This window comes from Maniola hyperantus, chromosome 10 (assembly GCF_902806685.2).
Source record: "Maniola hyperantus chromosome 10, iAphHyp1.2, whole genome shotgun sequence".
NCBI lineage: Eukaryota > Metazoa > Arthropoda > Insecta > Lepidoptera > Nymphalidae > Maniola > Maniola hyperantus.
Window position 1 is genome coordinate 3,318,195 of NC_048545.1, and position 23,510 is coordinate 3,341,704.

The 23,510-nt window shown below is 35.7% G+C and overlaps 1 protein-coding gene across 4 annotated transcripts in view; it reads right to left on the bottom strand.

The window, feature by feature from the left end:
• Positions 1–3,255: 3,255 nt before the first annotated feature.
• Positions 3,256–23,510, bottom strand: part of LOC117986086 (modifier of mdg4-like) — a 244,123-nt gene continuing 223,868 nt past the window's right edge. The window contains exon 5 of one of the 4 annotated variants that reach the window (XM_069501367.1): positions 3,256–3,467. In XM_069501367.1, coding sequence (XP_069357468.1) covers positions 3,271–3,467 — 197 coding nt within the window. In that variant the 3' untranslated portion in view covers positions 3,256–3,270. Of the gene's footprint in view, positions 3,468–4,425; positions 4,632–10,856; positions 11,355–13,843; positions 14,050–23,510 lie in introns of those variants that run through there. The other 3 variants (XM_069501385.1, XM_069501390.1, XM_069501383.1) reach the window with 3 other exon arrangements.

Below are 23,510 nucleotides of genomic sequence, written 5' to 3' on the forward strand. Positions count from 1 at the left end.
ACAAGTTAAACTGATAAGTAATCTATATTTTGTGCATTTATTTATCACGAAAGTAAAAACTCTAAAAATATAACTATCGTTTATAATTATAATTATTCATAGTTATAATTTTTTGGTGTGGAAATAAAAGAATTAAAAAAATTAAACAACATTATGATATAATTTTTTTAAGTACCTACCTACTTAACAATTATTTCTATTGTTCTATTCTAGTATCCAATCCAATCAAAATATTAATCTAATTTATATGACAATTAAAAAAATAGAACCCGCCTAGGTAAACAAAAATTCGCATAAAAAACTAATTTATCAATATTTCGACCCAAAAAAATCCCCTTCCTTTTATGAAGTAGATTATAAAACACCTCAGGTAAATAAATCTTTACATCCCTCAAATATACCTAAACTAATTATTATGATTTGCAACATCCCTAATAAGGCCTACTCATAAAGGATTTGCGCAAGAGTAGCAAAGATTTATCATGAAACTTCCATCAGAGCTAAAATGGTAGGTACTGGTAGATTTTATGCACATCCCTGATCCAAAGTAGCCTTAAATTAGGTACAAGTTCACGCCAAAACAAACAAACAGAAACTGGAGGCAGAGACGAGCGAGGGCTATCTGTAGTATACATATTTTAATGTAGATAACGGGTACATAACACGATTAATTTAGCGTTTTTTATTTGTCAATATTTCAACCCAATTGCACGGGTCGTGGTTACGTAGGGACTGCGGTGCTGCGAGAGATGAAGTTCGAGCTGTCGACCAAATTAATCGTGGTATGTACCCGTTATCTACATTAAAATATATGTCATTAAACCACGAAATAAGCTTAAAATCTGTACTATACAGTTCATAAAGATGGACTTTCGAGTCGAGCATCTGTCGCGTCAGTGACGCCGCATCAAAGCGGCAGATTAATCTACTATGCAACGTCATTTCAGTGCAGCGACACTGACGCCTGACTGACGGCCGCGTCAGTGTCGTTGTGCTCGAATGACGTTTCCATTTGCAAAGTACATAAAGCTGCCACTCTATCGCGGTCACACACTCGATTCAAAAGTCCACCTTTATGAAATTACCATAGAAAACTATAAGCCAATTGACGTCACAGAGGAAGGTCAACCTTAAGCTAAGTGACGATCGCAATCGTGCGTCTCTGTCTCTCGTCTCTGTCTCCAGTTTCTGTCGCAGCGAGAACTCGTACCTTTAGATGTCTTGGAAAAAAAATTGTTATATCAATGATTATGAAGAGTTTTCTCCTTAACAATAATATCGTTGATAGTCGTGATAGTAGCTCGGCATCCAGAACTGACTCTACAACAGACCCACAGAGCTCTGGGACCAACACTGCGGTTGTTCCTGTTAAATCTGAACCTCCCAACCTGGATAGCAGGCTTGCCGAATCTCGTTGTAGTGAATCTGTGTACTGAAACAGAAAAATAGTTGAGTTCTCATACGTTACGAGGTTTCTTGACCGATTTGGAAATATTTTTTTTGATCCACAGAGGAAGTTTCCGTGGTGGTCCCATAAAAATTTCTGGAGCAAACTCCTTAATCCTGATGCCGCAGAGTTACTGCCCAAGTTACAAGATTCAGGAAGTGTTCATAGTGAATTAATATTGTAGGTACAAGCATAGACATCGATGTACATACATTAAAAAAATGGGCCGAATTGAGGACCACCTCTTTTTTGGAAGTCGGTTAGAAATAATGTAAATCGTTTCACATCAGTCAAATCATATATAATCATATAATCATATATATCATATCACTTATAGTACCGGTGACAATTGACGTAAAAATCAAGGAGTTCATCGTCACTCATTCTCCCGAAACCCGTACCCTACCTACGAGCCGTCTTAATGAAACAGTATACTTATAGTTGAAAAATGTCAAAATTGCGATATTAACTAAGATCTTTAGAGAATTTACGAGCAACCCCTAATTTTAAATAAGTGTTATTTCATTCTAAATCGTGAATATATGAAAAAGAAAAGTCGTAACTCACTGACTGACTCAACAACGCGCAGCCCAACAAACCCTTCGAGCGAAAGCTGAATTTTACACAGACGTTGCCTTTATAATCTAGACAAGGAATAAGGTCAGATTTAAAAAGTATAAGATTTTTAAAAGCACGCGAGAGAAACTGTGGGCTATAACTAAATCTAGTATAGGTAAATAAAAAATTAAAACCAGACTAAAAATTTCATTGTCTAATCACAATAATATTCACTTTAGTGGTATTTACATTGTCTTTATTTAATATAATTCATTTGCTGCTGATTTTTGCAAGGATATAATTATTATTCTTCTTGCCATAGATTCTACTGGTAATATGCAACTTTTTAATTCAATATTGAACATAAGGCAATTAACAGATTCATAACATTCGTTTCCTTTTCTTCATATCAAAGTAATTGTACAAAAACATTTCTTTTTGTATCAATGATTGTGTTCATTCTTTACATCAACGATCGTGTAGGCTTTACATCTGGGTTTACTGGTTTTTCTTAAGTGACTTCTATTATCTCTATAATATTATCCCTGATATCAAATTTGTCATTTCATAAATACTGGGTAATAATACATTCCTTTTTATATCAATGTTTGTGTTCATTCGTGACATCAATGATTATCCCGCCAACAACGATCACAGAAAATTTACATCCACGTTTATTGGCTTTTCTTCGTTGATTTCTTTTGTGTCTATAGAACCTTAGGTATCAAATTCGTAATAAAATATACTAGGTATACATTCTTTTTGTATCAATGATTGTGTTCATTCTTGACATCAATGATCATCCCGCCAACAACGATCACAGAAAATTTACATCCACGTTTATTGGCTTTTCTTCGTTAATTTCTTTTGTGTCTATAGAACCTTAGGTATCAAATTCGTAATAAAATATACTAGGTATACATTCTTTTTGTATCAATGATTGTGTTCATTCTTGACATCAATGATCATTCCATCAACAACGATCACAGAAAATTTACATCCACGTTTATTGGCTTTTCTTCGTTGATTTCTTTTGTGTCTATAGAACCTTAGGTATCAAATTCGTAATAAAATATACTAGGTATACATTCTTTTTGTATCAATGATTGTGTTCATTCTTGACATCAATGATCATCCCGTCAACAACGATCACAGAAAATTTACATCCACGTTTATTGGCTTTTCTTCGTTGATTTATTTTGTGTCTATAGAACCTTAGGTATCAAATTCGTAATAAAATATACTAGGTATACATTCTTTTTGTATCAATGATTGTGTTCATTCTTGACATCAATGATCATTCCATCAACAACGATCACGGAGGCTTTACATCCAGGTTTGCTGCTGTTCCTTGCGCAAAACCATGTGGCTTTTCGTCCTCTACTTCTATTATTTCTGTAGTATCGATAGTATCCTATTTGTAGAACGGGCCTCCCATTGATGGTCGATGAAAACTGGGGTGCTAAAAGAAGATATGAGAATTTAAAATATAGAAATGTAATTTATTTTTTAAATTATTTTTTTTTTTATTTTTTACAATAAAGATTAGTTTTTTCTACATAGAACGTAGGATAACACTTTTAGATAGGTATATCAATTTAGAACAAAATCTCTAAAACTTTAGAGATTTTGTTCAAACAAATTAACCACGTTAGGTGATTATGAAAAATAAAAGTGAAAGTATTAGTTAAAAATAAAAGTGAAAAGGCAGAAAGAGATAAAAAACGTGCGAGAAAACAAGATAACGCCTTACAAAATTGTAGAATTTTTTTAGCATGATTCTCAAAACTATCATATTTTTTATAGAATAATACGAGTTGGAATCTATCCCCTAAATATAGGAATATTTTTAATGAAACGTTATATTTCTTCCAGTGCATTTTATTTAAAATTAACAGAATCGATTTAGACCGACGTATTTCATGCGATTGTAGGAATGATTTCGGCAACTGAGTTCGGATTATGATTTACATCGTTTTTCTATATTTCAAAATAACAGCACAGAGTTTTCACAGGATTTTTGAAAATCTAAATCCATACGAACGAAATCGCAAGCATCAGCTATTTTAGCATAAAACATTATATCCACATTAGACACGCAATGGTTGAGTCAGCACAGCTGTCGTTATCAGCTTTTCTTCGATGCGCCCGATACTGCCGACTCTTGCTGCCGCAATCACACACATTTTCCCTTTAACCCTTAATTCTCACTAGGCATATCTTCTGTAACGTGGTTTCGATCGCTTTAAACCGATAAGGCCGCCAATTGTAGGAACCTACTTCAATTCTTGTTGCTTATTGTTTTACTGTTGTCTTTCTTTTTTTAATTACAATAAAGCATATTTTATTCATTCATTCATTCATTTCATTTTAAGCTATCCTATAAAAAGGCTTTTTACGCTTCTTGCGGTTGATGGCGGTCTTTTGATAAACCTTTAGTGATTGTGATCGTTCTTTACATGAATAATGATATCATCAACGACAAGGATAGAAGATTGGCATCTCGGTCTTCTGTAATACCTACTGCAATACCAAGTAGCTTTTGTGCCGCTTTTGCTATTTAGATAGTACCGGTGTTTACCGAATTCTAGTATGGGCTTTCCTTTTTCTGACACTGAAAAGTATCCTGCAACATAGGAAGGTGATTAATGATAAGATAAAAGTAACGTAAGTTTATTGCAGCAGAGCCATTCTTATATTGCCCTCTTAACATTTTAATTGAATACTGATTACTTATTACGCCATTTCAATTAAGTAGGTATTGAAAATTAATTAGATAACGAATTTTCAATAAAAAAGTTGTGTCAAATTATTTCAAGTCTCAACGACGGAGACAACGCTCTACAAAACCGCTATCTCTTTCTAAAGATAGAATTTTCTGTCACGTACTGTAAATTCGTTCGTCCGAGCAATGAGATAAAAAAGCATAACTTAAAAAAGGTTTTCTCAATAAAATAAGCTTGTTTTACTTTTCTCAATAAAAAGCTTTTAATAGAAAAAATATTTCATTAAAATATATATTAAATTTACTAATTATTAATGCAAAATTTCATTCTGATTTATTTAGGTAAAACTTAAGCCAAACAGAACGCGGGGAGGAAATTTGTCCAATGCGTTTCCTAAAAGTTGTGATACAAAGGACGGATTAATCATCAACTACCCTAGTATTTGTAATAAATACCTAATAGCATTACATATTATGTTGTTTGATAAAAGTTCTATATAGGTACAAAATAGTTTTGGAGTCCTTGTGTCTCAAAGCATCGGTTTTTACCTAGTTCCCACATCACAAATTATTGTTTCACTAAATGACCGATTAGCAGGGTTGAAAAAACATTAAAAAAACAAAATATTATTTGTTTAAAATATATTCAAAACAATGGTAACCCTGCCAATGAGTAAATACATATGGTAAATAGTGTAGAAGTAATGCAAAAAAAAAAACATACCTATCAAAATATATGTAACATTGAAACCAATGATATTATACAATATATGAAAAAAAATAAGAAGACACGTTACATATGTATCTAAAGTGAAGACTTTAAACTACGACACTTGGGTAACAATTTCAATTGTGAGGATGATTTTATACTAGCAAGTATGTGGAATCCAGTTTTAGAATTTGGCAAACCAAGACAGCATCATACGACATCTTAATAATGACGTTGTGAGTGTATTTAGCCGGACAGCTCGTGAGGTTCCAGTGAAAATAACAAGAAAGAGGGTAGTTCGCTACTGTCCATGACAGCTCGAACTTCATCTCTCGTAGCACCACAGTCCCGACAGGACCACGACCCGTACATTTGGGTTGAAATATCGACAAATAAAAACATCAAATTAATCGTGGTATGTACACGGGTACATACTGTAGAGGTGCAACCTCTATCGTCATTTGGCTGGCTGGCAGCTGTTAAGAAAACTTCACAGCTTCCACACAACAACATTCAAATTTGGAACGCAGTGGAGAATCCTCCTGATCTTGCACGAATCAAGAATCCAGATTCCCTATCATACGCTCGTCACATCAGCATCTTCTACCATTGTATTATATACTAGCGACCCGCCCCGGCTTCGCATGGGTGGCAATGTAGATACTTAATGTAGTGTTACTTCCATACTAATATTATAAATGCAACCACCGCCGCCTCCGTCTCGTTTTTTGCGCGTAATATTTGTTAATTTTCGATGGAAGCTTGATTTCTTCCGACATTTTGTTCAAATATAGTCATATTTCAACAAATCAACAGAAATCAATATTAAATTATACCTATAAACCTTCCTCTTGAATTACTCTATGTATTGGTGAAAACCGCATTAAAATCCGTTGCGTAGTTTAAAAGATCTACACGTTCATACATACAGACAGATAAACTAGCTGATCCCGCGGCTCCGCCCGCGTAGATTTAGGTTTTTAAAGATCCCGTATAGCCTATGTCACTCAGGAATAATGTAGCTTTCTACTGGTGAAAGAATTTTTAAAATCGGTTCAGTAGTTCCAAAGATTACCCCCTACAAACAAACTTAACGACATTACCTCTTTATATAATAGTATAGATAGATAGCATAACAGTTGTAAAGTGTAAAATAAACCTGTACATCATTGTATGACGACCTCCCTGGCGCAGTGGTGAGCGCTGTGGTCTTAATAGTGGGAGGTCCCAGGTTCGATTCCTGGCAGGGGTTTGGAATTTTATAATTTCTAAATTTCTAGTCTGGTCTGGTGGGAGGCTTCGGCCGTGGCTAGTTACCACCCTACCGGCAAAGCCGTGCTGCCAAGCGATTTAGCGTTCCGGTACGATGCCGTGTAGAAACCAAAGGGGTTTGGGTTTAATAAAAACCGCCATACCCCTTCCAGGTTAGCCCGCTATCATCTTAGACTGCATCATCACTTACCACCAGGTGAGATTGCAGTCAAGGGCTAACTTGTATCTGAATAAAAAATTAAAAAAAAATATGTAGCTGGTCCTTTGCAACAACCCTCCAGCTACAATACAACGATGAAATTGATGTTTTTATCTACATTAAAATACGTACATATGTATTGTTTTTACGGATATCTGCATCATATCTGAGTTCTGACAAACCACAAACAAAGATATTCGTTTCTAGAGTGGTTTGGTTAATATTCAAATAGAAACCAAACTTCGTTTTTATGGAGCGCGCTTTGTCGTGGCTCTAACCGTGGTTATGATCATTCTTAAACTCGACTATAGATGTTAAGATACACACAAACACTGAAGCTCGACAGCCTGTCTTCTTGCAGTACCATAGGGCATTCTTGGATTTTGCTTTCCTGTAGTAGGTGTTCTTTCCTATGTTCAACACCGTACATCCACGTTTTGTCGTCGTGAACGTTACTATTACCACTGAAACAAATTTAAAATTTTAATGTATATAACGGGTACATACCACGATTAATTTTTGTTTTTATTTGTCGATATTTCAACCCAATTCCACGGGTCGTGGTCACGACGGGACTGCGGTGCTGCGAGAGATGAAGTTCGAGCTGTCAAGGGCAGTAGCGAAGTCCCCTCTTTCGTCGTGACCACGACCCGTGCAATTGGGTTGAAATATCGACAAATAAAAACAACAAATTAATCGTGGTATGAACCCGTTATATACATTAAAATGTGTCGTTAAACCACGAAATAAGCTTAAAATCATAAAATTAAAATTATTATAGTTAGGCACAACACACACCCTTGAATTTCCGCCTGTTTTTTTTTTTGTCTTAATACCGTAATCAATTTCAGCCGTATGACAAAGGAAATAAAGCTGAGGAAATATAGGTCAATTTATTGAGATGTATTTTTTAATTATGTCTAGATTGAAGTGCTCAAAAATGTATAGTTACTCACTACAAAGTGTACACACATCATCATTATAACATAAATTAAACCATTGTGTACTTTTAATGTATTTTATTAATGTAGACATCTTTATGCAGTGCAAATAAAAATAAAATTGTTTGTGTAAATAAAATTGTCTTATTTTTTACCATCACCCTATTATTCTATGTCAGACAATTTATTTTTTGGCCGTTAAGTACATACTCACTTTAATTTTTTTTGTATTTGACAATAATTTGTGCTTATAATTTAAGAGATTTTATTCCTCGTATTCAGTCTTCAATAAACTCTACTCCATAAACGATACTTTCGATTCAATACAATAAGAAAGTAGTACCTATGTGAAATAATAATTTACCTATCAATTATTTTCCGAATGTCACAGCCAAGGAAGTTAACTTTTAAACTAATTCAACAGTCAAATTACAGTAACTAAAGTACTGTAACGTAAAGTACCCTTTTAGTATTTACTGAAAAGTGATTTCATCTCTTTCGTCTCTTGTTTAAAACTGATCTTTTTCTCTAGACTTGAACGTACATAGTTATCGTAAACTATCTCTCTCTGTGACAAATTTTATCTAGATCAGTTCAGCAGTTGAGCTGTGAAAAGGTACCAGACAGACACACGTTCGCATTTAATAAAAGCAGAATGGATTAATCTGTTTATATATAAAATTCAAAGTCCTGACTGACTGACTTATATATCAACGCACAGCTTAAACCGCTGGACCTAGAGACATGAAATTTGGAGGGTGTATACTTTGTAAAGAGTAGGCATCCAATAAGAAAGGGTTTTTCGAAATTCTACCCCTAAGTGGGTTATATAAGGGTTTGAAATGATTGTAGTAATGAATCACCGATAGAAATAATTAATTTTACTGAGAAGATAAGGAGCCTTAATAGCTCAACCGGTAAAGGAGTGGACTCAAAACCGAAAGGTCGAGTGACGGTTCAAACCCCGCCCGTTGCACTATTGTCGTACCTACTCCTAGCACAAGCCTGACGCTTAGTTGGAGAGGAAAGGGGAATATTAGTCATTTAACATGGCTAATATACTTTAAAAAAAAATGTAGTCCACGCAGACGAAGTCGCGAGCATAAGCTAGTCTAATTATAAGGTGGATGAGTGTGCGCATGGTTATAGTAAACGATGGTGTCATCGACCAGAGTGACGGAAGCACGGCATGCAGCGTTCCTCCTCCCCTTGCCACAGAACCAGACTGCCTTTGTGCCTTTGCTTCGGTTGTTCTTGTGGTATCTGTATCCACCCACTTGGAGTACTGGACGCCCACATCTTGACATCGTGAAGAAATGATCTGAAAGTACGTTTTTTTAAATTCTAAGGCGCCGTCCTATTGTCATCGCTCGTGCGAAGATGCGTGCGTCCGACAAAAAATGATTGCGCGTCCGTGCGTTCAAACAAACTATGTCCTATTGAAGATCGCGCGATCATGCGATGCGTTCATATTATAATGCAACGCACGATAAAATCACATCGCATCATCGCGCGAGCGATGACAATAGGACGGCGCCTATGGTTCGACGCATACCTACGGAGAAGAGTGGAGTCGAGTTTATTTTGAGACTCAGCTTTATTTACATAGCTCAGTTTTTTTACGCCGAAATGACAACATGTTTAAGTAGTTGGTCGATTGCGGGAAAACAGCATGAATCATTATTACAATCCCAATTGTTGTGATTGGCTGAATTTATGGTATCATTGTTGCAACAATGCATTGTCGCCAATAGTGAGCGAGTGTTAACCAATCAGAGGTACTGCGATCGTGGCATTGTAGCTGTCACTCTACCGCAATCGGGCTTCAGATCAATAAATAATTGTATTAAATCAAACTCAAAGCATTTATTCCAAATTAACGACCCGCCCCGGCTGCGCATATACCTACTTACATTTTCCATGGGAAACGCCCATTCTTGGCCAAAATCCATCCATTAATGTTATGCTAAAAAAACTTATTTAATGACTGAAATATTGTTCGTAACGGTTTGTGCGCGTGTGTGACACGCCACAGATATTTCTATGTGACGTGGCAGAGACACCGCAACGCATCGTGTGCCCCCACTCTAACTTGCTACCGAATGCAAGTTTTAAATTTTTTTTAGAATTCATCAACAGTTTTAATCAATGATTATGATCGAGACTGCACACCACGATCTCATTATGAACCGTGGTCAACGCAGCTTTGCATCCAGAACTCCTCCTCTTATGGCAGTGCCACCGGGTTCTGTTCGACTCTGTTTTCGACTGCGAGTGTAAGTTGTATCGGTAGTTACCCAGTTGGATCACTGGCTTCCCGAATTTGGATAACGTGTAGATTACTGCAAAGAAATACAAATAGTATAATTTTTTTATTCCATTACAAGCGAGCACTTGACTGAAATCTCAGCTGGTGGTAAATTGGGTGAAATCTCTGACTGTGCTTAGACTTAAGACAGAGTTAAGACGAGACAGATCTATATCTCTCACATAAATCTGTCTCGTTTTAACTCAATCTTAAGCCTGAGCAAAGTCTAAGTGCGCTCTATAGATCTCAGCCTAAGAGGAAAGCAGGCTAACTTTGAAGGGGTGTGGCAGTTTTATTAAACCCATATCCATTATCGGTTTCAACACGGCATCGTACTGGAACGCTAAATCGCCTGGTTCAACATTTCTAATACGAATATCTTTTTGGAACGCCCTGCCTACCTGCCAAACTTTGTGATTCTAGGTCAGTGGAAAGTTCCCTATAAGTTTTTGACAGACATGACAGACAGACAGACGGCTAGACAGACAGACAAGCAGACAGACAGACAAAAAGGCAGACAGACACACAATGAAATGATCCTATAAGGATTCCTTTGGCGAAAGGCGATGCACGCACAACAGACGGAAACGTTTAAGTGCGGAAACCAGCCCAGAATGAAGAATGATGAAGATGAAGATGAAGGATTCCTTTTTCTTTTTGAGATACGGAACCCTAAAAAAGGTAAAAAACAGCCATAAAGCACAAAAAGTAATTTAATCAATGATAATAATAAAACAAAATAATGAAATATGTGACAAAACACATCTTTTCCAATGTTCCCTAGTGCGGCTTTGCCTCCAAGAGATTATTTTCATCTCAGCACCGCGGTTAAAGTAACATTAGTGTTGCACTTATCAGTATAATGTTAAACTTGGACCTAAATACTTTTAACCTTAATCACGGAGGTTGACTTGTTAAGTAAATCTACTTTTCGCTTTTTATTCGCGTTCAAAGTTTAACGGTAAACGTCACGTAACTTTAACCACCTGTGATGCAACTGGATCTAGGTAATTTAATCAATGATTATGTTTATGACTAAACAAAATAATCTTGTCGTTGATCGTCTCCAGTCTGGCTTTGCATCCTCTTTCATAGCAGCGCCACTGCCATATATTGTGTTTCACCTTCCTATGAAAGATGTACTTGTACGCGCCCAGATGGAGAACTCCATATTCCGACACCGAGAATCTTAGACCTGGATGGTAAATACTAAATTAAAATAGAACAGAATTTTATGCCACGATGCGCAAAATTTGTAGCTCCTTGGTACGCAGATTATGCAACAGTGCCGTCGATTCTGATGTTTTTTCGAGACTAAATTTAGAGTATCTGCATTTTTTCTTTTTATTATAAATTAATCGCATCGCATTGCAGTTTTTTGCGTTGCGATTTCACATCGCATGGCTACACAGTTTTAAAAGGAAAAAATTAGGAAAGTCTCCCACTTATAATCCCACTACGCTTACCACTGCAGTGGGCAGGTCATGTTTGCCGCAAAACCGATGGCCGCTGGGGCAGACGTGTTCTAGAGTGGAGACCGCGTACCGGCAAGCGCAGTGTGGGAACCTCCAACCCGCTGGACTGACGACCTTAAGAAGGTAGCGGGAAGCGGGTGGATGAGGAAGGCAGAGGATCAGGTGCGGTGGCTTGCTCTTGGAAAGGCCTATGTCCAGCAGTGGACGCAAACAGGTTGATTGATTGATTACCACTGCGCCAAGGAGGTCTACTCTAAAGAAGGGTCAACTCATACAGTGGTTCCGTATGCAATAGTGATATAGGTACCTATAGTACGCGAAAGGTCGAGATGGCAATCAGGGTATGAGGCGGGGGGACGCCCCACACACCCTTACGTCACCCACGCTATCCCGCACCTCCGACGTAGTCAAGAAAAAAACATCCAGCGTCAATGATACTAAATTAAAATGAATAAATAATCATTTATTTGCCAGAATGCTTCACACGTTCGAACGTACAAGAATAATATCTATATAATAACACTCAATCAATATTTTATAAGTAGAAATAGTTATATATTTGAAATATACAGGTATACATCAATCTTTTTTCAATCAAAAAATTACATTAGAATTTTATTAACACTGGCAAATTACATTGTACAGCATATTCAAATAAATAATGTAAATATAAACGAAAATTAAATTCGCAAATTATATTACACTAAACAGTTTAACAAACATGATTTTTGTAATACTACCTGATGTCCGCGACTACGTTCGCGTGAATATAGGTTTTTTTTTAAATTCCATAGGAACTCTTTGATAATAATCTATCTCCACTCCAAATTTCAGCCAAATCCGTCCAGCAGTTTTTGCGTGAAAGAGTAAAAAAATACATACACACATACACACACACGCGCCCGTGCACGCATACACAAACATCCACACACGCACGCGCACACACAAGCACACACTCATATACAACCTTTCGTCTTTATAATAATTTAGTGTGATTTTCAAAAGCTATTTGTAAATTTTCTTTTAAACAGTCTGAACTTTAAGATACGAAAAGTGCGCTCTAAGTTCTAACTTGACATCATTATTGCCTTACAGCAAGCAAGATAGTGAAGCGAAAGCACGAAAAATATTTTGACAAGTAATTATTCAATTTTAATGACGGAGACGTCACTCGCTCCATACAAACCTACTTTGATTCTGAATGAATATTTACCAATCAAACTCGATGTAATTTTGCAGTCACGTTCTATAAACTAATATCTATAGTATGTAACTATTACGCCCCTTTCACACGGCAGTCCAGTTTTTTGCAGGATCCCGTTTTCTGCAGGATTCCGTTTGATGGCGAATGTGTTTATATGCTAGCGAGCATCCCGCATGCGGAATGCTCGTGTAAACGCTAGCATACAAACATATTCGCCGTCAAACGGGATCCTGCAGAAAACGGGATCCTGCAAAAAACTGGACGCCGTGACAAAGGGTTGTTAGAGTGTATGCTTATGTATACCTATATATTATATAGCTGCATTGTGACTCCCCGTCTTACAGTTCTGTAAGTTCTTAAGTATGGGTTGCCTGGAAGTGATAAGGCCGCCCTTTGTTTTTTAAGTGTGACCTGTATTTTTACTCTCTGTAATTTTGTTACATTCAAAGTTGTTTAAATTAAATTAATATCTATGTCTATTGTTTGCCAGACTACTGTGTAATAACGTTGTGGTTACGAATTTGTATGTAATTTTAACGGAAATCTAGAAAACCACAGACATTGATATTAGTTCCAAGAACGTAATTTATTTCGTATTCGATTCGTATTCACCCAATTCGTACACAAGTTCAAACCTTTAAAGTAGCACCAATCGAAAATTAACTTTTGGAGAGACGGCTGCTGTGGTACGGCCATGTTATGAGAAGACCCGAGATTCACATGACAAAAAGTGTTAGCGCTGGACCCAGACGATGGGGAAGACCTCGACAAAGCTGGATGTCAGTAATATTGAACTTTAAACAACCCAAATTAACCCCATGACGACCCAAAACAGAACAACCTGAAGAAATATGGTTAGAATGGCCGACCCCAACTAACATGGGAAAAGGCTAGGTATATATGTATGACGTAAAACAAAAGTTCATTGAGTTTGATAGGTTAGTACCTATTGAAATGAGAGCAAAACTACGTTTGTTTACAGCGCACTACGAATACACTCCTCTTTAGCAAGTAATTTAATCAATGATTATGTCCGTTTGTAAACAAAACAATCTTATTGCCAAGCGTCGTCAGCGAAGCCTTACATCCAAGATATCTTCTCTTATTGCAGCGCCAGAGGGATCTATAACCATTCGACTTGTTGTCTACGTTGTAGCGGTATTTATCCAACTCAAGTACTGGCTTGCCAAATTTCGATACCGTGAACATTGCTATAAAAGAAATACAGATAATTAATAAATAGAACGTGTCATATAAGTCAATTCATCGTCAGAAAGTACCCTAGGCACAATTTTCATGAAAAGTTAGATAGATAAAAATTTGATAAAATACAACATTTTTAATTTATAACGCGTAAAATTTAACTCCTCACGCGCCATTTTAAGTTTTAGTGTCAAATTTCATCTTAAAAGTACGAGTTTAATCCTTATTTTAAAGGTGAACCGTACTTTTGACATGACAGTTGACCCATAGAGCTAATTAAAATGGCGCGTGAGGAATCATTTTTTATTGCCTATTAGTTGCTGACATAAATATAAGAACTCAGAAAAAATAACAATACAGATAAAGACCAAATTATAAACTATTAAGTAGAGCTAGGTCTAAAACTAGGTCTGACTTGCAAATGTCACCTGACCGGGCGTCAATGCCTAAATGATAATTAAGTAAAGGCAATTAACTTACAAGTTCTGCCCAGTCAGAAGATGCTTACCAGTCAAGCCCAGGTGATACTTGAACAGGGATGAATCTAGAATAAGGACAAGGATGATCTTGACAGTAACTTTGCAATAGGATGCAAGTTCAGCTAAATGTTGTGTGCGAGTGCAGCGCTAGTTTTCAGCTTGCGCCTGTTGTTTCCTTACTAATGTGTATGTACCGTATCCTTAACACTAACAATTTCATTGTTGTAGGTGATAACAGACGCCCTGCACCCTGAACTCCATTTGTAACATCTCCACTGCACTCTGAGACCTTTGCACGAACTTCTACGATTGTATCTATATCTTCCAATCTGGAGCACGGGGTATCCGCACTTCGACAGTCCGAAAAATGGTTCTGGAAGACATTGATATAGAATATTAAATATTTTACAATTGTTATTTTGATTGTAGTAGGTAATGAATCACCGATTAAAATAATTAATTTTAATGAGAAGATAGGCAGAGTGGAAGGAAATGAACAAGTTAAATTGCAATTTTATATAAAGTAAAGGATTCAAACCTGTATACTTGCCAGCATACTACATTAGTATTAATAGAGATGCAAGAAATCAAAAACTTTCAAAATCTATGTAGTATGTCTAGGTTTGAACACTGATTTAACAAATATTATCCATATGAAATTATATTAGAGTAAAAACATATATTTTTTTATAAATAAAATATATATTTATCAAAAAATAAAGATACTGAATGTGTCTTATTGTATTATTATTTAACAATACTTAAAATTAATTAGAAAAATGAACTGATCACTTGGTATTCGAAGAAGAGCTTTGAGGATTAGCATAATGTAAGCTTTTGTCCATTCTGAGTCCTCGTACAGCTGATTATTTGGGTACAAAAATATACAGACACTATTCTGGATGTAACTCAAAAAAACATTCTGCGCAATATCCTGGGGATCCATCACATGCTTTGCACTCGTATGCTGTGCTTGTTCTCTTCTTATTTCTTCTGCAGATTTTACATTCCTTCCTCATTACTTCTTTTGTTATTCTGACGTGGTCTCTGTCTTTCTTTTTTCTTATTTTAATTTTTTGAATTTTCGTTAACTTATGAGGGATGACGCGTTGGGAGATTTGCCGGTAGCCTACTAAATACTGAGCATTTATAAAGTCTGAAATTATGAAATTATAGACATACAATAAATGAATAAATGAATGAAAAAAATAAAAAAATAAATGAAATTATAGATATTATAAATAATTGTAACACATTATTGAACTTACAATATGGATAACTCAGCTGTTCTTCCCAAACTATGGTAATTATGAATGCAGATTAATAAAATAGCATTCTAATGAAAAATATTTTACTCATTTCTTTGAGTATGTTTTAAATACAACAAAATAATCCTTAAAAAAGCCAAATCAAAAGCTATATTTAATGTTTTTGTGGACGTGGATAGTGTGTGCAATAATTATCCCTAAAATATGTACAAAGCGATTTGCCTCCTCATTTTTAATTCGAACTCATGTGATCCGAACCGCTAGGATTTCCGCCCTTCCAGCATCAGTTTTCCCCTCCTATGAGGGGAACAAAACTACGTTTGTTACAAACTAAACTATGTTTTCGAATTGAGTTTCGAATGTTTGTGATTGGTTGGCAACTCAAAATGGTTAACGCCCACTGAGGTTTTTGTCTATGTAATTTGTATAGGATTACGTTACAGAACATAGTTACAGAAAGAGCCCTATACTAACGTCTTGCCATGAACAGAGTATGGTTGTTTTCATTTCGATTGTAGTAATAAACGCTACCTTGCTTATAATTTCTTCTTCTTCTGAGTGTGCAGTAAAATTGTCTCTTGTTTTTTAAACAATTTAATGATTATGTTCATTAGTAAACTTCACAACTTCATCTTCAAATGTAGTAATAGATGCTCTGCAGAAAGTACTTGACTTCTTGCAGCATTGCCATTGTACCCTTCGACCGGTGCTTCGTGTCCTTTTGTTATATCGGTACTGCCCTATTATGATCACAGGTCTGCCGTATCTGGATAATGTGAATATTGGCTCTAAAAATAGAAATACTTAAATACAGTACGCGGCAGAAAGTAATATACATCGGCCATTAGAATGACATTTCGGCATTGTAGAGCGTTGTCTCCGTCACTCATATTTTATCTATATGACGTTTTGTCGGTCTCAATGACAGAGACAATGCTCTACTAAAAAACTGCTTTCTCCTTCTAAAGGTCGATGTACATTACTTTCTGCCACGTACTCTACATATTTGGTTTTAAAGAACATTATCTAGCAAAAATTACTCAAATGAAAAAAGTGAAACATGGACACTCACAGGTGGCTTTGTCCACAAGTTCAAAGTCGCTCAGAGAAAATCCGTAGCAGCACCAAAGTGACCTAATTTCATATCAATTACATACATTTATTTTTTGGTTAAACCAAGTACTTAAATCCATATTGCATTTTGCAGAATTCACGATTGGTTACTTTAATTATCACTTGTTTTTTTTGTTTCTTTAATATGCATCAGCTTTTTTTAAGTATTTTTATATCACAATTGTCTTTACTTTCATGTAATTCTCTATATTATCTTTATAAAATTGGTTTTTTATCAATCTTCTTATTTTCGTCCCAAGTAGGTTGCTACTTGATACTTCCCAGTATCAAACCAGGTTTTGCTCATTCTGACTCCATATTTGATTATGGTTTTTTTTAATGATTATGTATGTTAGAAGCTTTAATTATAACATCGTCAACGGTAGTAACGGATGCTCTGCAGCCGTACGTGGACCATTTACAGCAGAGCCATTGGGCTCTGGGGCCCTTACAGCAGGCCCTTTTGTTGTATCGATATATCCCTATTTGTATAACTGGTCTACCGTATCGTGAAGTTGTCATCGTTGGCTCTAAAAATGGACACCACAGATTATTTGAAAAATCTCATGACTGCTAGTTAATTCTAGCGAGTTTTACGAAGATAGTAAAAACTTTTAGCATCAAATTAAAATTCCAATTTAAAATTACCTATAGACTAAACACGAAGTAGAAATGGTTTTGAAACAAACTAAAAAAAACCAAATTATATTATCAATTATTAATTTTAATAAAATCATTTAGTAAACGTCACAGTTGTTTAATTCTTATATATAAAATATTAGTTAAATTATTATTATTGGACTTTTCCACTTAACATAAATATCCTTTTTTGCTTTCTTAGTAAATAGCTTAATCAGAATTCAGAAATCAGAATCAGTAGTTAATTTTAGTTGGACAGTATTAGACCTCTATAAATAACTTATTTATTTATATTTATATACATATATATATGTATATATATATATTTCATTTTATCACACTCATCCTGTTATTGCAGATGGTTATGAAGACTGTTGAGCTCGTCCGTGTCATTCGTTCTGGTCCCGGGGGAATACCAACGCTCTTTTGTTTTTCAGGTAGGAGCCTTTCATCTTGTGCCATGTGGATGCAAAAACCGTAGCTTTCAGTTTGTTAGTGTTATATAATAACACAAGATAAATATATGTTTTTTCCTTTGTTCCTTTTCTTTCTAATAGGTTTGTTATAATTGGGTTGGCTCTCATTTTCTTCTTCATGGTTTATTTGAATCATTAAGCATGTGCTAATGATTCTTTCTAAAAGGTTGGTTATAATTGGGTTGGCTCTTTTTTCTTCTTCATGGTTTAATTGAATCATTAGGTTTGTGCCTAATGATTTCATCGTCAGTGATTATGCAAATTGGTAGTTTTAATTACAACGGTGTCGTCAGTTGTAACAGATGCTCTGCAATTCGTTGTTCTCCATTTACAACACAACCATTGAGCTCTCGTACCTTTGCATCGACTATGTTTGTTATATCTATATTTCCCCATTAACATAACAGGTTTTCCGAACTTCGACAGAGTAAACTGTGGAACTGAAACATTATAAAATAGAAAAGAGGATTAAGTATGTATGTAAAAAAGTTGTTAATTTTTTATCTGTGTATATGTGTCGATTTTAAATTTTTAGTGACTTAAGGTTTTTCTTTGACTGATTAATATTATTGTTGATAATGGGTGGTATAGACTATGTACGAAAGATTGGTTGCTGCCTTGCGGTATACAAATAAATATAGATACTAAATTATACACATTAAATGTAAAATTTTATTAGCTACACCAAACCATGATCATCTGACCTTTATTGATAAATAGACAGATAGATCGATAAATTCTTTATTACCACACAAAACATTACATTACGAACAAAGAACACAGACAAAATAATAGGAATATATAAAGTACGCGAAGGCAGTCTCATCGCTAAAACCACAGATTAGAGAATTCACTCATCTGTGGCTACAACCTAAACCACGAAACCAGTTTGTAAGTTAAAGTCAAAAGAATAGTAAGTTGCAAAATATTCAATTTTATGTAACAATATTTTTTTTTTCACAAGAACCTGATCATCAGTTTTCAGATTAGAATGCACAAGTGAAGCCCTTTCATATGATACCCCATTTAATATAATTATCTTACTTTGTAAATTGAAAACACTAATTATATTAGTTCATGACCACAATTTTTTTTGTGTGATGTAACCACAAATTCACGGTTTTAAGATTTTTCCCCATATGTTTGCTATAAGACCTACCTACCTACCAAATTTCATGATTCTAGGTCAACGGGAGGTACCCTGTAGGTTTCTTGACATATAGACAGACAACAAAGTGATGCTATAAGGATTCCGTTTTTCCATTTGGAAACGGAACCCTAAAAAGGAGGATTTAGATCAGAAGTGTAATCACACTGTTTTGTTCGCCAATTATTTACAGCTAGATTAAAAAAAGTTTATCTGATTAACTCATCAATGATAATGATAATTATTGGTTTTAATAACACATCCGTCCATGGTGATAATAGACGCCCTGCATCCGTAACTCCACCTGTTGCATAACCACTGGACCCTAGAACCCTTACATTTGCTGCGACGGTTATATCTGTATGGGCCCAGCACTATAACAGGTTTTCCGAATTTAGACAAACTAAATTCGGGCTGAAAACCTGAAGCAATAAATAAAAACTTATAGAAAAATTTATAAAAACTGTGTGCTTAGTATGAATTTTCACCAACGTTGATAGATTTTGAGAGTCAAAACACAATAACGTGAAAGTAAAATCTAAATATATAAAAGGAAAAGGTGACTGAATGACTGACTGACTGACTGATTGACTGATCTATCAACGCACAGCTCAAACTACTGGACGGATCGGGCTGAAATTCGGCATGAATACTTATAGCTATTATGACGTAGACATCCGCTAAGAAAGGATTTTTGAAAATTCAACCCCTAAGGGGGTGAAATAGGCGGTTTGAAATTTGTGTAGTCTACGCGGACAAACTCACGAGCATAAGCTAGTGAGTCTATAAGTCTTTGATTTAAAGTCAAAAATTCAGTAGCACCATTTTCACAAAGTTTCCACTTGAAGCGCTTGCTGTAGTTGTATGTATAACATTAAGCTTTAAAACAAGGTGATTAAGACCCATTTTACTTTAACACTGAACTGTTTAAACACTCGAATTCTATCAACGTTGGTGATAGGTAATATCTTATACTAAGCTGGAATATCGGTGAAATGAACGGCCAATATGAGCCTAGGCAAACTCAATGAAGAGAACTCATATTAATTAATGCATACTTACTTATTTTTTTTAATGTAATAAAATTATTACGCAGGAAAATAAAACCATATCTGAAGTTAGAATAAACATAATATTTAGAATATTAAAATTCAATATTAACATACAACACAAAATACCTCGTAATACGGTATACTAAGATGCGAACAAGTAAAATTTATTTAAAGTAGGTACATACATATTTATAAATCTAAAATAGGTCCGTGCTCTCTAGTTGGCCGGCGCGGGCGATAGGTTAAGATGATAATGCTAAATGATGATGATGATAATTTTTGAAGAAGTTTCATTTTATTTATTTATCTCATCATCATCATCAAGATCAACCCATCGCCAACCCACTACTGAGCACGGGCCTCCTCTCAGAATCTCTCGGCTTAGTGCGGATTGACAGACTTCACACACCTTTGAGAACATTATGGAGAACTGCCGGTTTCCTCACGATGGTTTTTCTGCACCGTTAAACCATTAACTGCGAAAAGTTAGAGGAGGCCCGGGATCGAACCCTCGACCTCCCGAGTAAAGGCGCAGGCGTAAGTCTTAACCACTAGGCTATCTTGGCTCATTATTTATCTAACAGAAGACATTAAGGGGAATTACAACTTACCAAAATTACTACGATAGAACATTTTTAGAGAAAATTATCTTACATTAAATGAAATTGACAGCCCTGCCAAAGTGGATGATCCTAACGAAGAATGAAAATAAGTTCTACTAATTATTAACAGAACTATTAGAACTGAGTAAATTCAACAAACAAAGCTTTAAGTTACTATTAGCCTCTATGGATATGATTAGGATTAGTCTTAATGATTTCATTTTCAAACGTTGTTATCGAGGCTCTGCAACCTCGGCTCCACTTGCTGCAGACCCATTGGGCCTTAGGACCTTTGGCGCGACAGCATTTGTTGTATCGGTACTCTCCAATCAAAATCACGGGTTTCCCAAACTTTGATAATGAAAATACTGGACCTGAAAAACGAATCTGGATCATACACCACAAAGAATAGGAAGCGAACAGAGCGTTCATTATAACTTCCCCTCAGACATTATGTTGACTCTAAGGAATAAAGCAAACAAAGCAATGGTGCCAACATGACGGCAGGGGACCAGTTATAGTGAACGGTATTTACAAGATCATTACATTGATGTATATTGTGGTAATGTAGAATCTGCATTAAATGATGGTGGTATTAATAAAATATTTGATAATAATCAATTTAATATTAATTAATACTGCATAATAGATAACGACAATCGGTCGAGTTTAAAACGATCGTTGACTCTTAATGACGGACGGATGGACGGACGGACGAAAGGACAGACGGACCGGCCGACCGATCGACCTTTTGAAATTTGTGTAGTCCACGCGGACGAAGTCGCAAGCATAAGCTAGTTGATAATAATAATACTCGTAACATGTTTAAAACGAATAAATAATACAAGTTTAACGTTATGAATCAAACAAAACACTATTTATTACAAATGTTTATTTCAAAGCCACGTGGTACAATTACAACTAGAGATGATTATGTTGATTCTTGACTCTTATGATTTCATTTTCAAAGGTGAAGATGGAGGCTCTACAGTTTGTGACTCCCCATTTTACACATGGCCATAGGACCTTGCCCTTCAAGCCTTTATACTGAGAGTGCCGACTGTATCGATAGTTCCCGATCTGTATGACGGGATTACCTCGACGTGATGTTGTAAATATTGGAACTGGAAAACATTATACATTCATTACTTAACTACCTTCAAATTGAATACGTCCACAAAATTATCACCAAAGGGAAACGCCCATTCGTCAAAGGGTTTTTGGCCAAAGTGCATCCACATCCATCAATGAAATTAACTAAAGGAATTAGGACTAAGATCACAGATCAAGAAACAAGCACTTATTTGGACATAGAACTCGGAGGAACTTTTATAAACCCTTTTCTTTATTTGTTTTCTCAGTAAGAATTATTGCAATACCTACATTGCCAAGATTGTCATTACGAGCGGAATTAGTTGAGTGTCTTTCAATTACGCCGGAGTGTTAAGCACAAACCGTTACGAGCAATATTTCAGCCATTAGATAAGATTTCTTAATATGCATAACATTAATGGATGAACTTTGACCAAAAATGGGCATTTCCCTTTGCCGAAGCCCATGACCATAGATTTCACCACCACGTTAACGTTGGGGCAATCCAGCTACTCGAAGTAACGGAGACAGTGAGAAATACTAAAAAAGGACCTAACCTTTTGAATTAGTGTATAGTGATAATAAGTCAAAGTGTACATAGTGTAAGTGCTGAAAAAACACGTGAACAAAGTGTAGCTCAAATCAAGAAAGACTAAGATGCGTCAATGGACAATTTCTTAGTATATAGGTAAGTTAATTATAAGTTTAGGTTAAAGCAAAATTACTTCTAGGAATATAACTCGGTTGGGCAGCGCTCAGGAAGCTTCGAGATGTCTTCTTGTTCAAAATTCCTCAGTGCTTGAAGACCAAAGTCTTCGAATAGTGCGTGTTGCCAGACTGCCAGTGATGACATATAGATCCGAGACATGGTCTCTAACTATGGGCCTCATAAGAAAACTTTAGGCAGGGCACATGGTATGTAAAACCGATGGACGTTGGGGTCTCAAGGTGCTGGAATGGCGACCTCGCACCGGAAGACCCCCCCACTAGGTGGACGGACAACATCAGACGAGTCGCAGGGAGCCGCTGGATTCAGGCGGCGCAAGACCGTGGCGTGTGGAAGTCCCTACAGGAGACTTATTATGTCCAGCAGTGGACGTCTATCGGTTGATGATGATGATGATGAAAATTACTTATTAGTCATAAATAAGTAGATCTTTAGAGAAAAGGCAACTAGCGTTTCGATTTACTCAGACTTTTTAAAGTATTCGTCATTACAATATTTCTTTTATCATAATTATTATAATGAGTATGATTGACTGACAAATATAACATAGAGAAAAATGAAACTAAAATTTTTGAGATCATAATTTTGATTTTTAATACATAAAAATAAATATAACTTTATATACACGCATAACTTAAACAGATTAGTTAACAGGAACGAAATGTAAAATAATAGGAAATTATATTTCTTATACGAAAGAAAATTTCTCACGAAGCTGTGATAGCCTAGTGGTTAGGATGTCCGCCTCCTAATCGGAGGTCGGAGGTTCAATCCCGGGCACGCACCATTTTTCACTGGGCACCACGCAACTTTTCGAAACTATATGCGTTTTAAGTACATAACTGATTATTTATCACTGGAAAACATCGCGAGG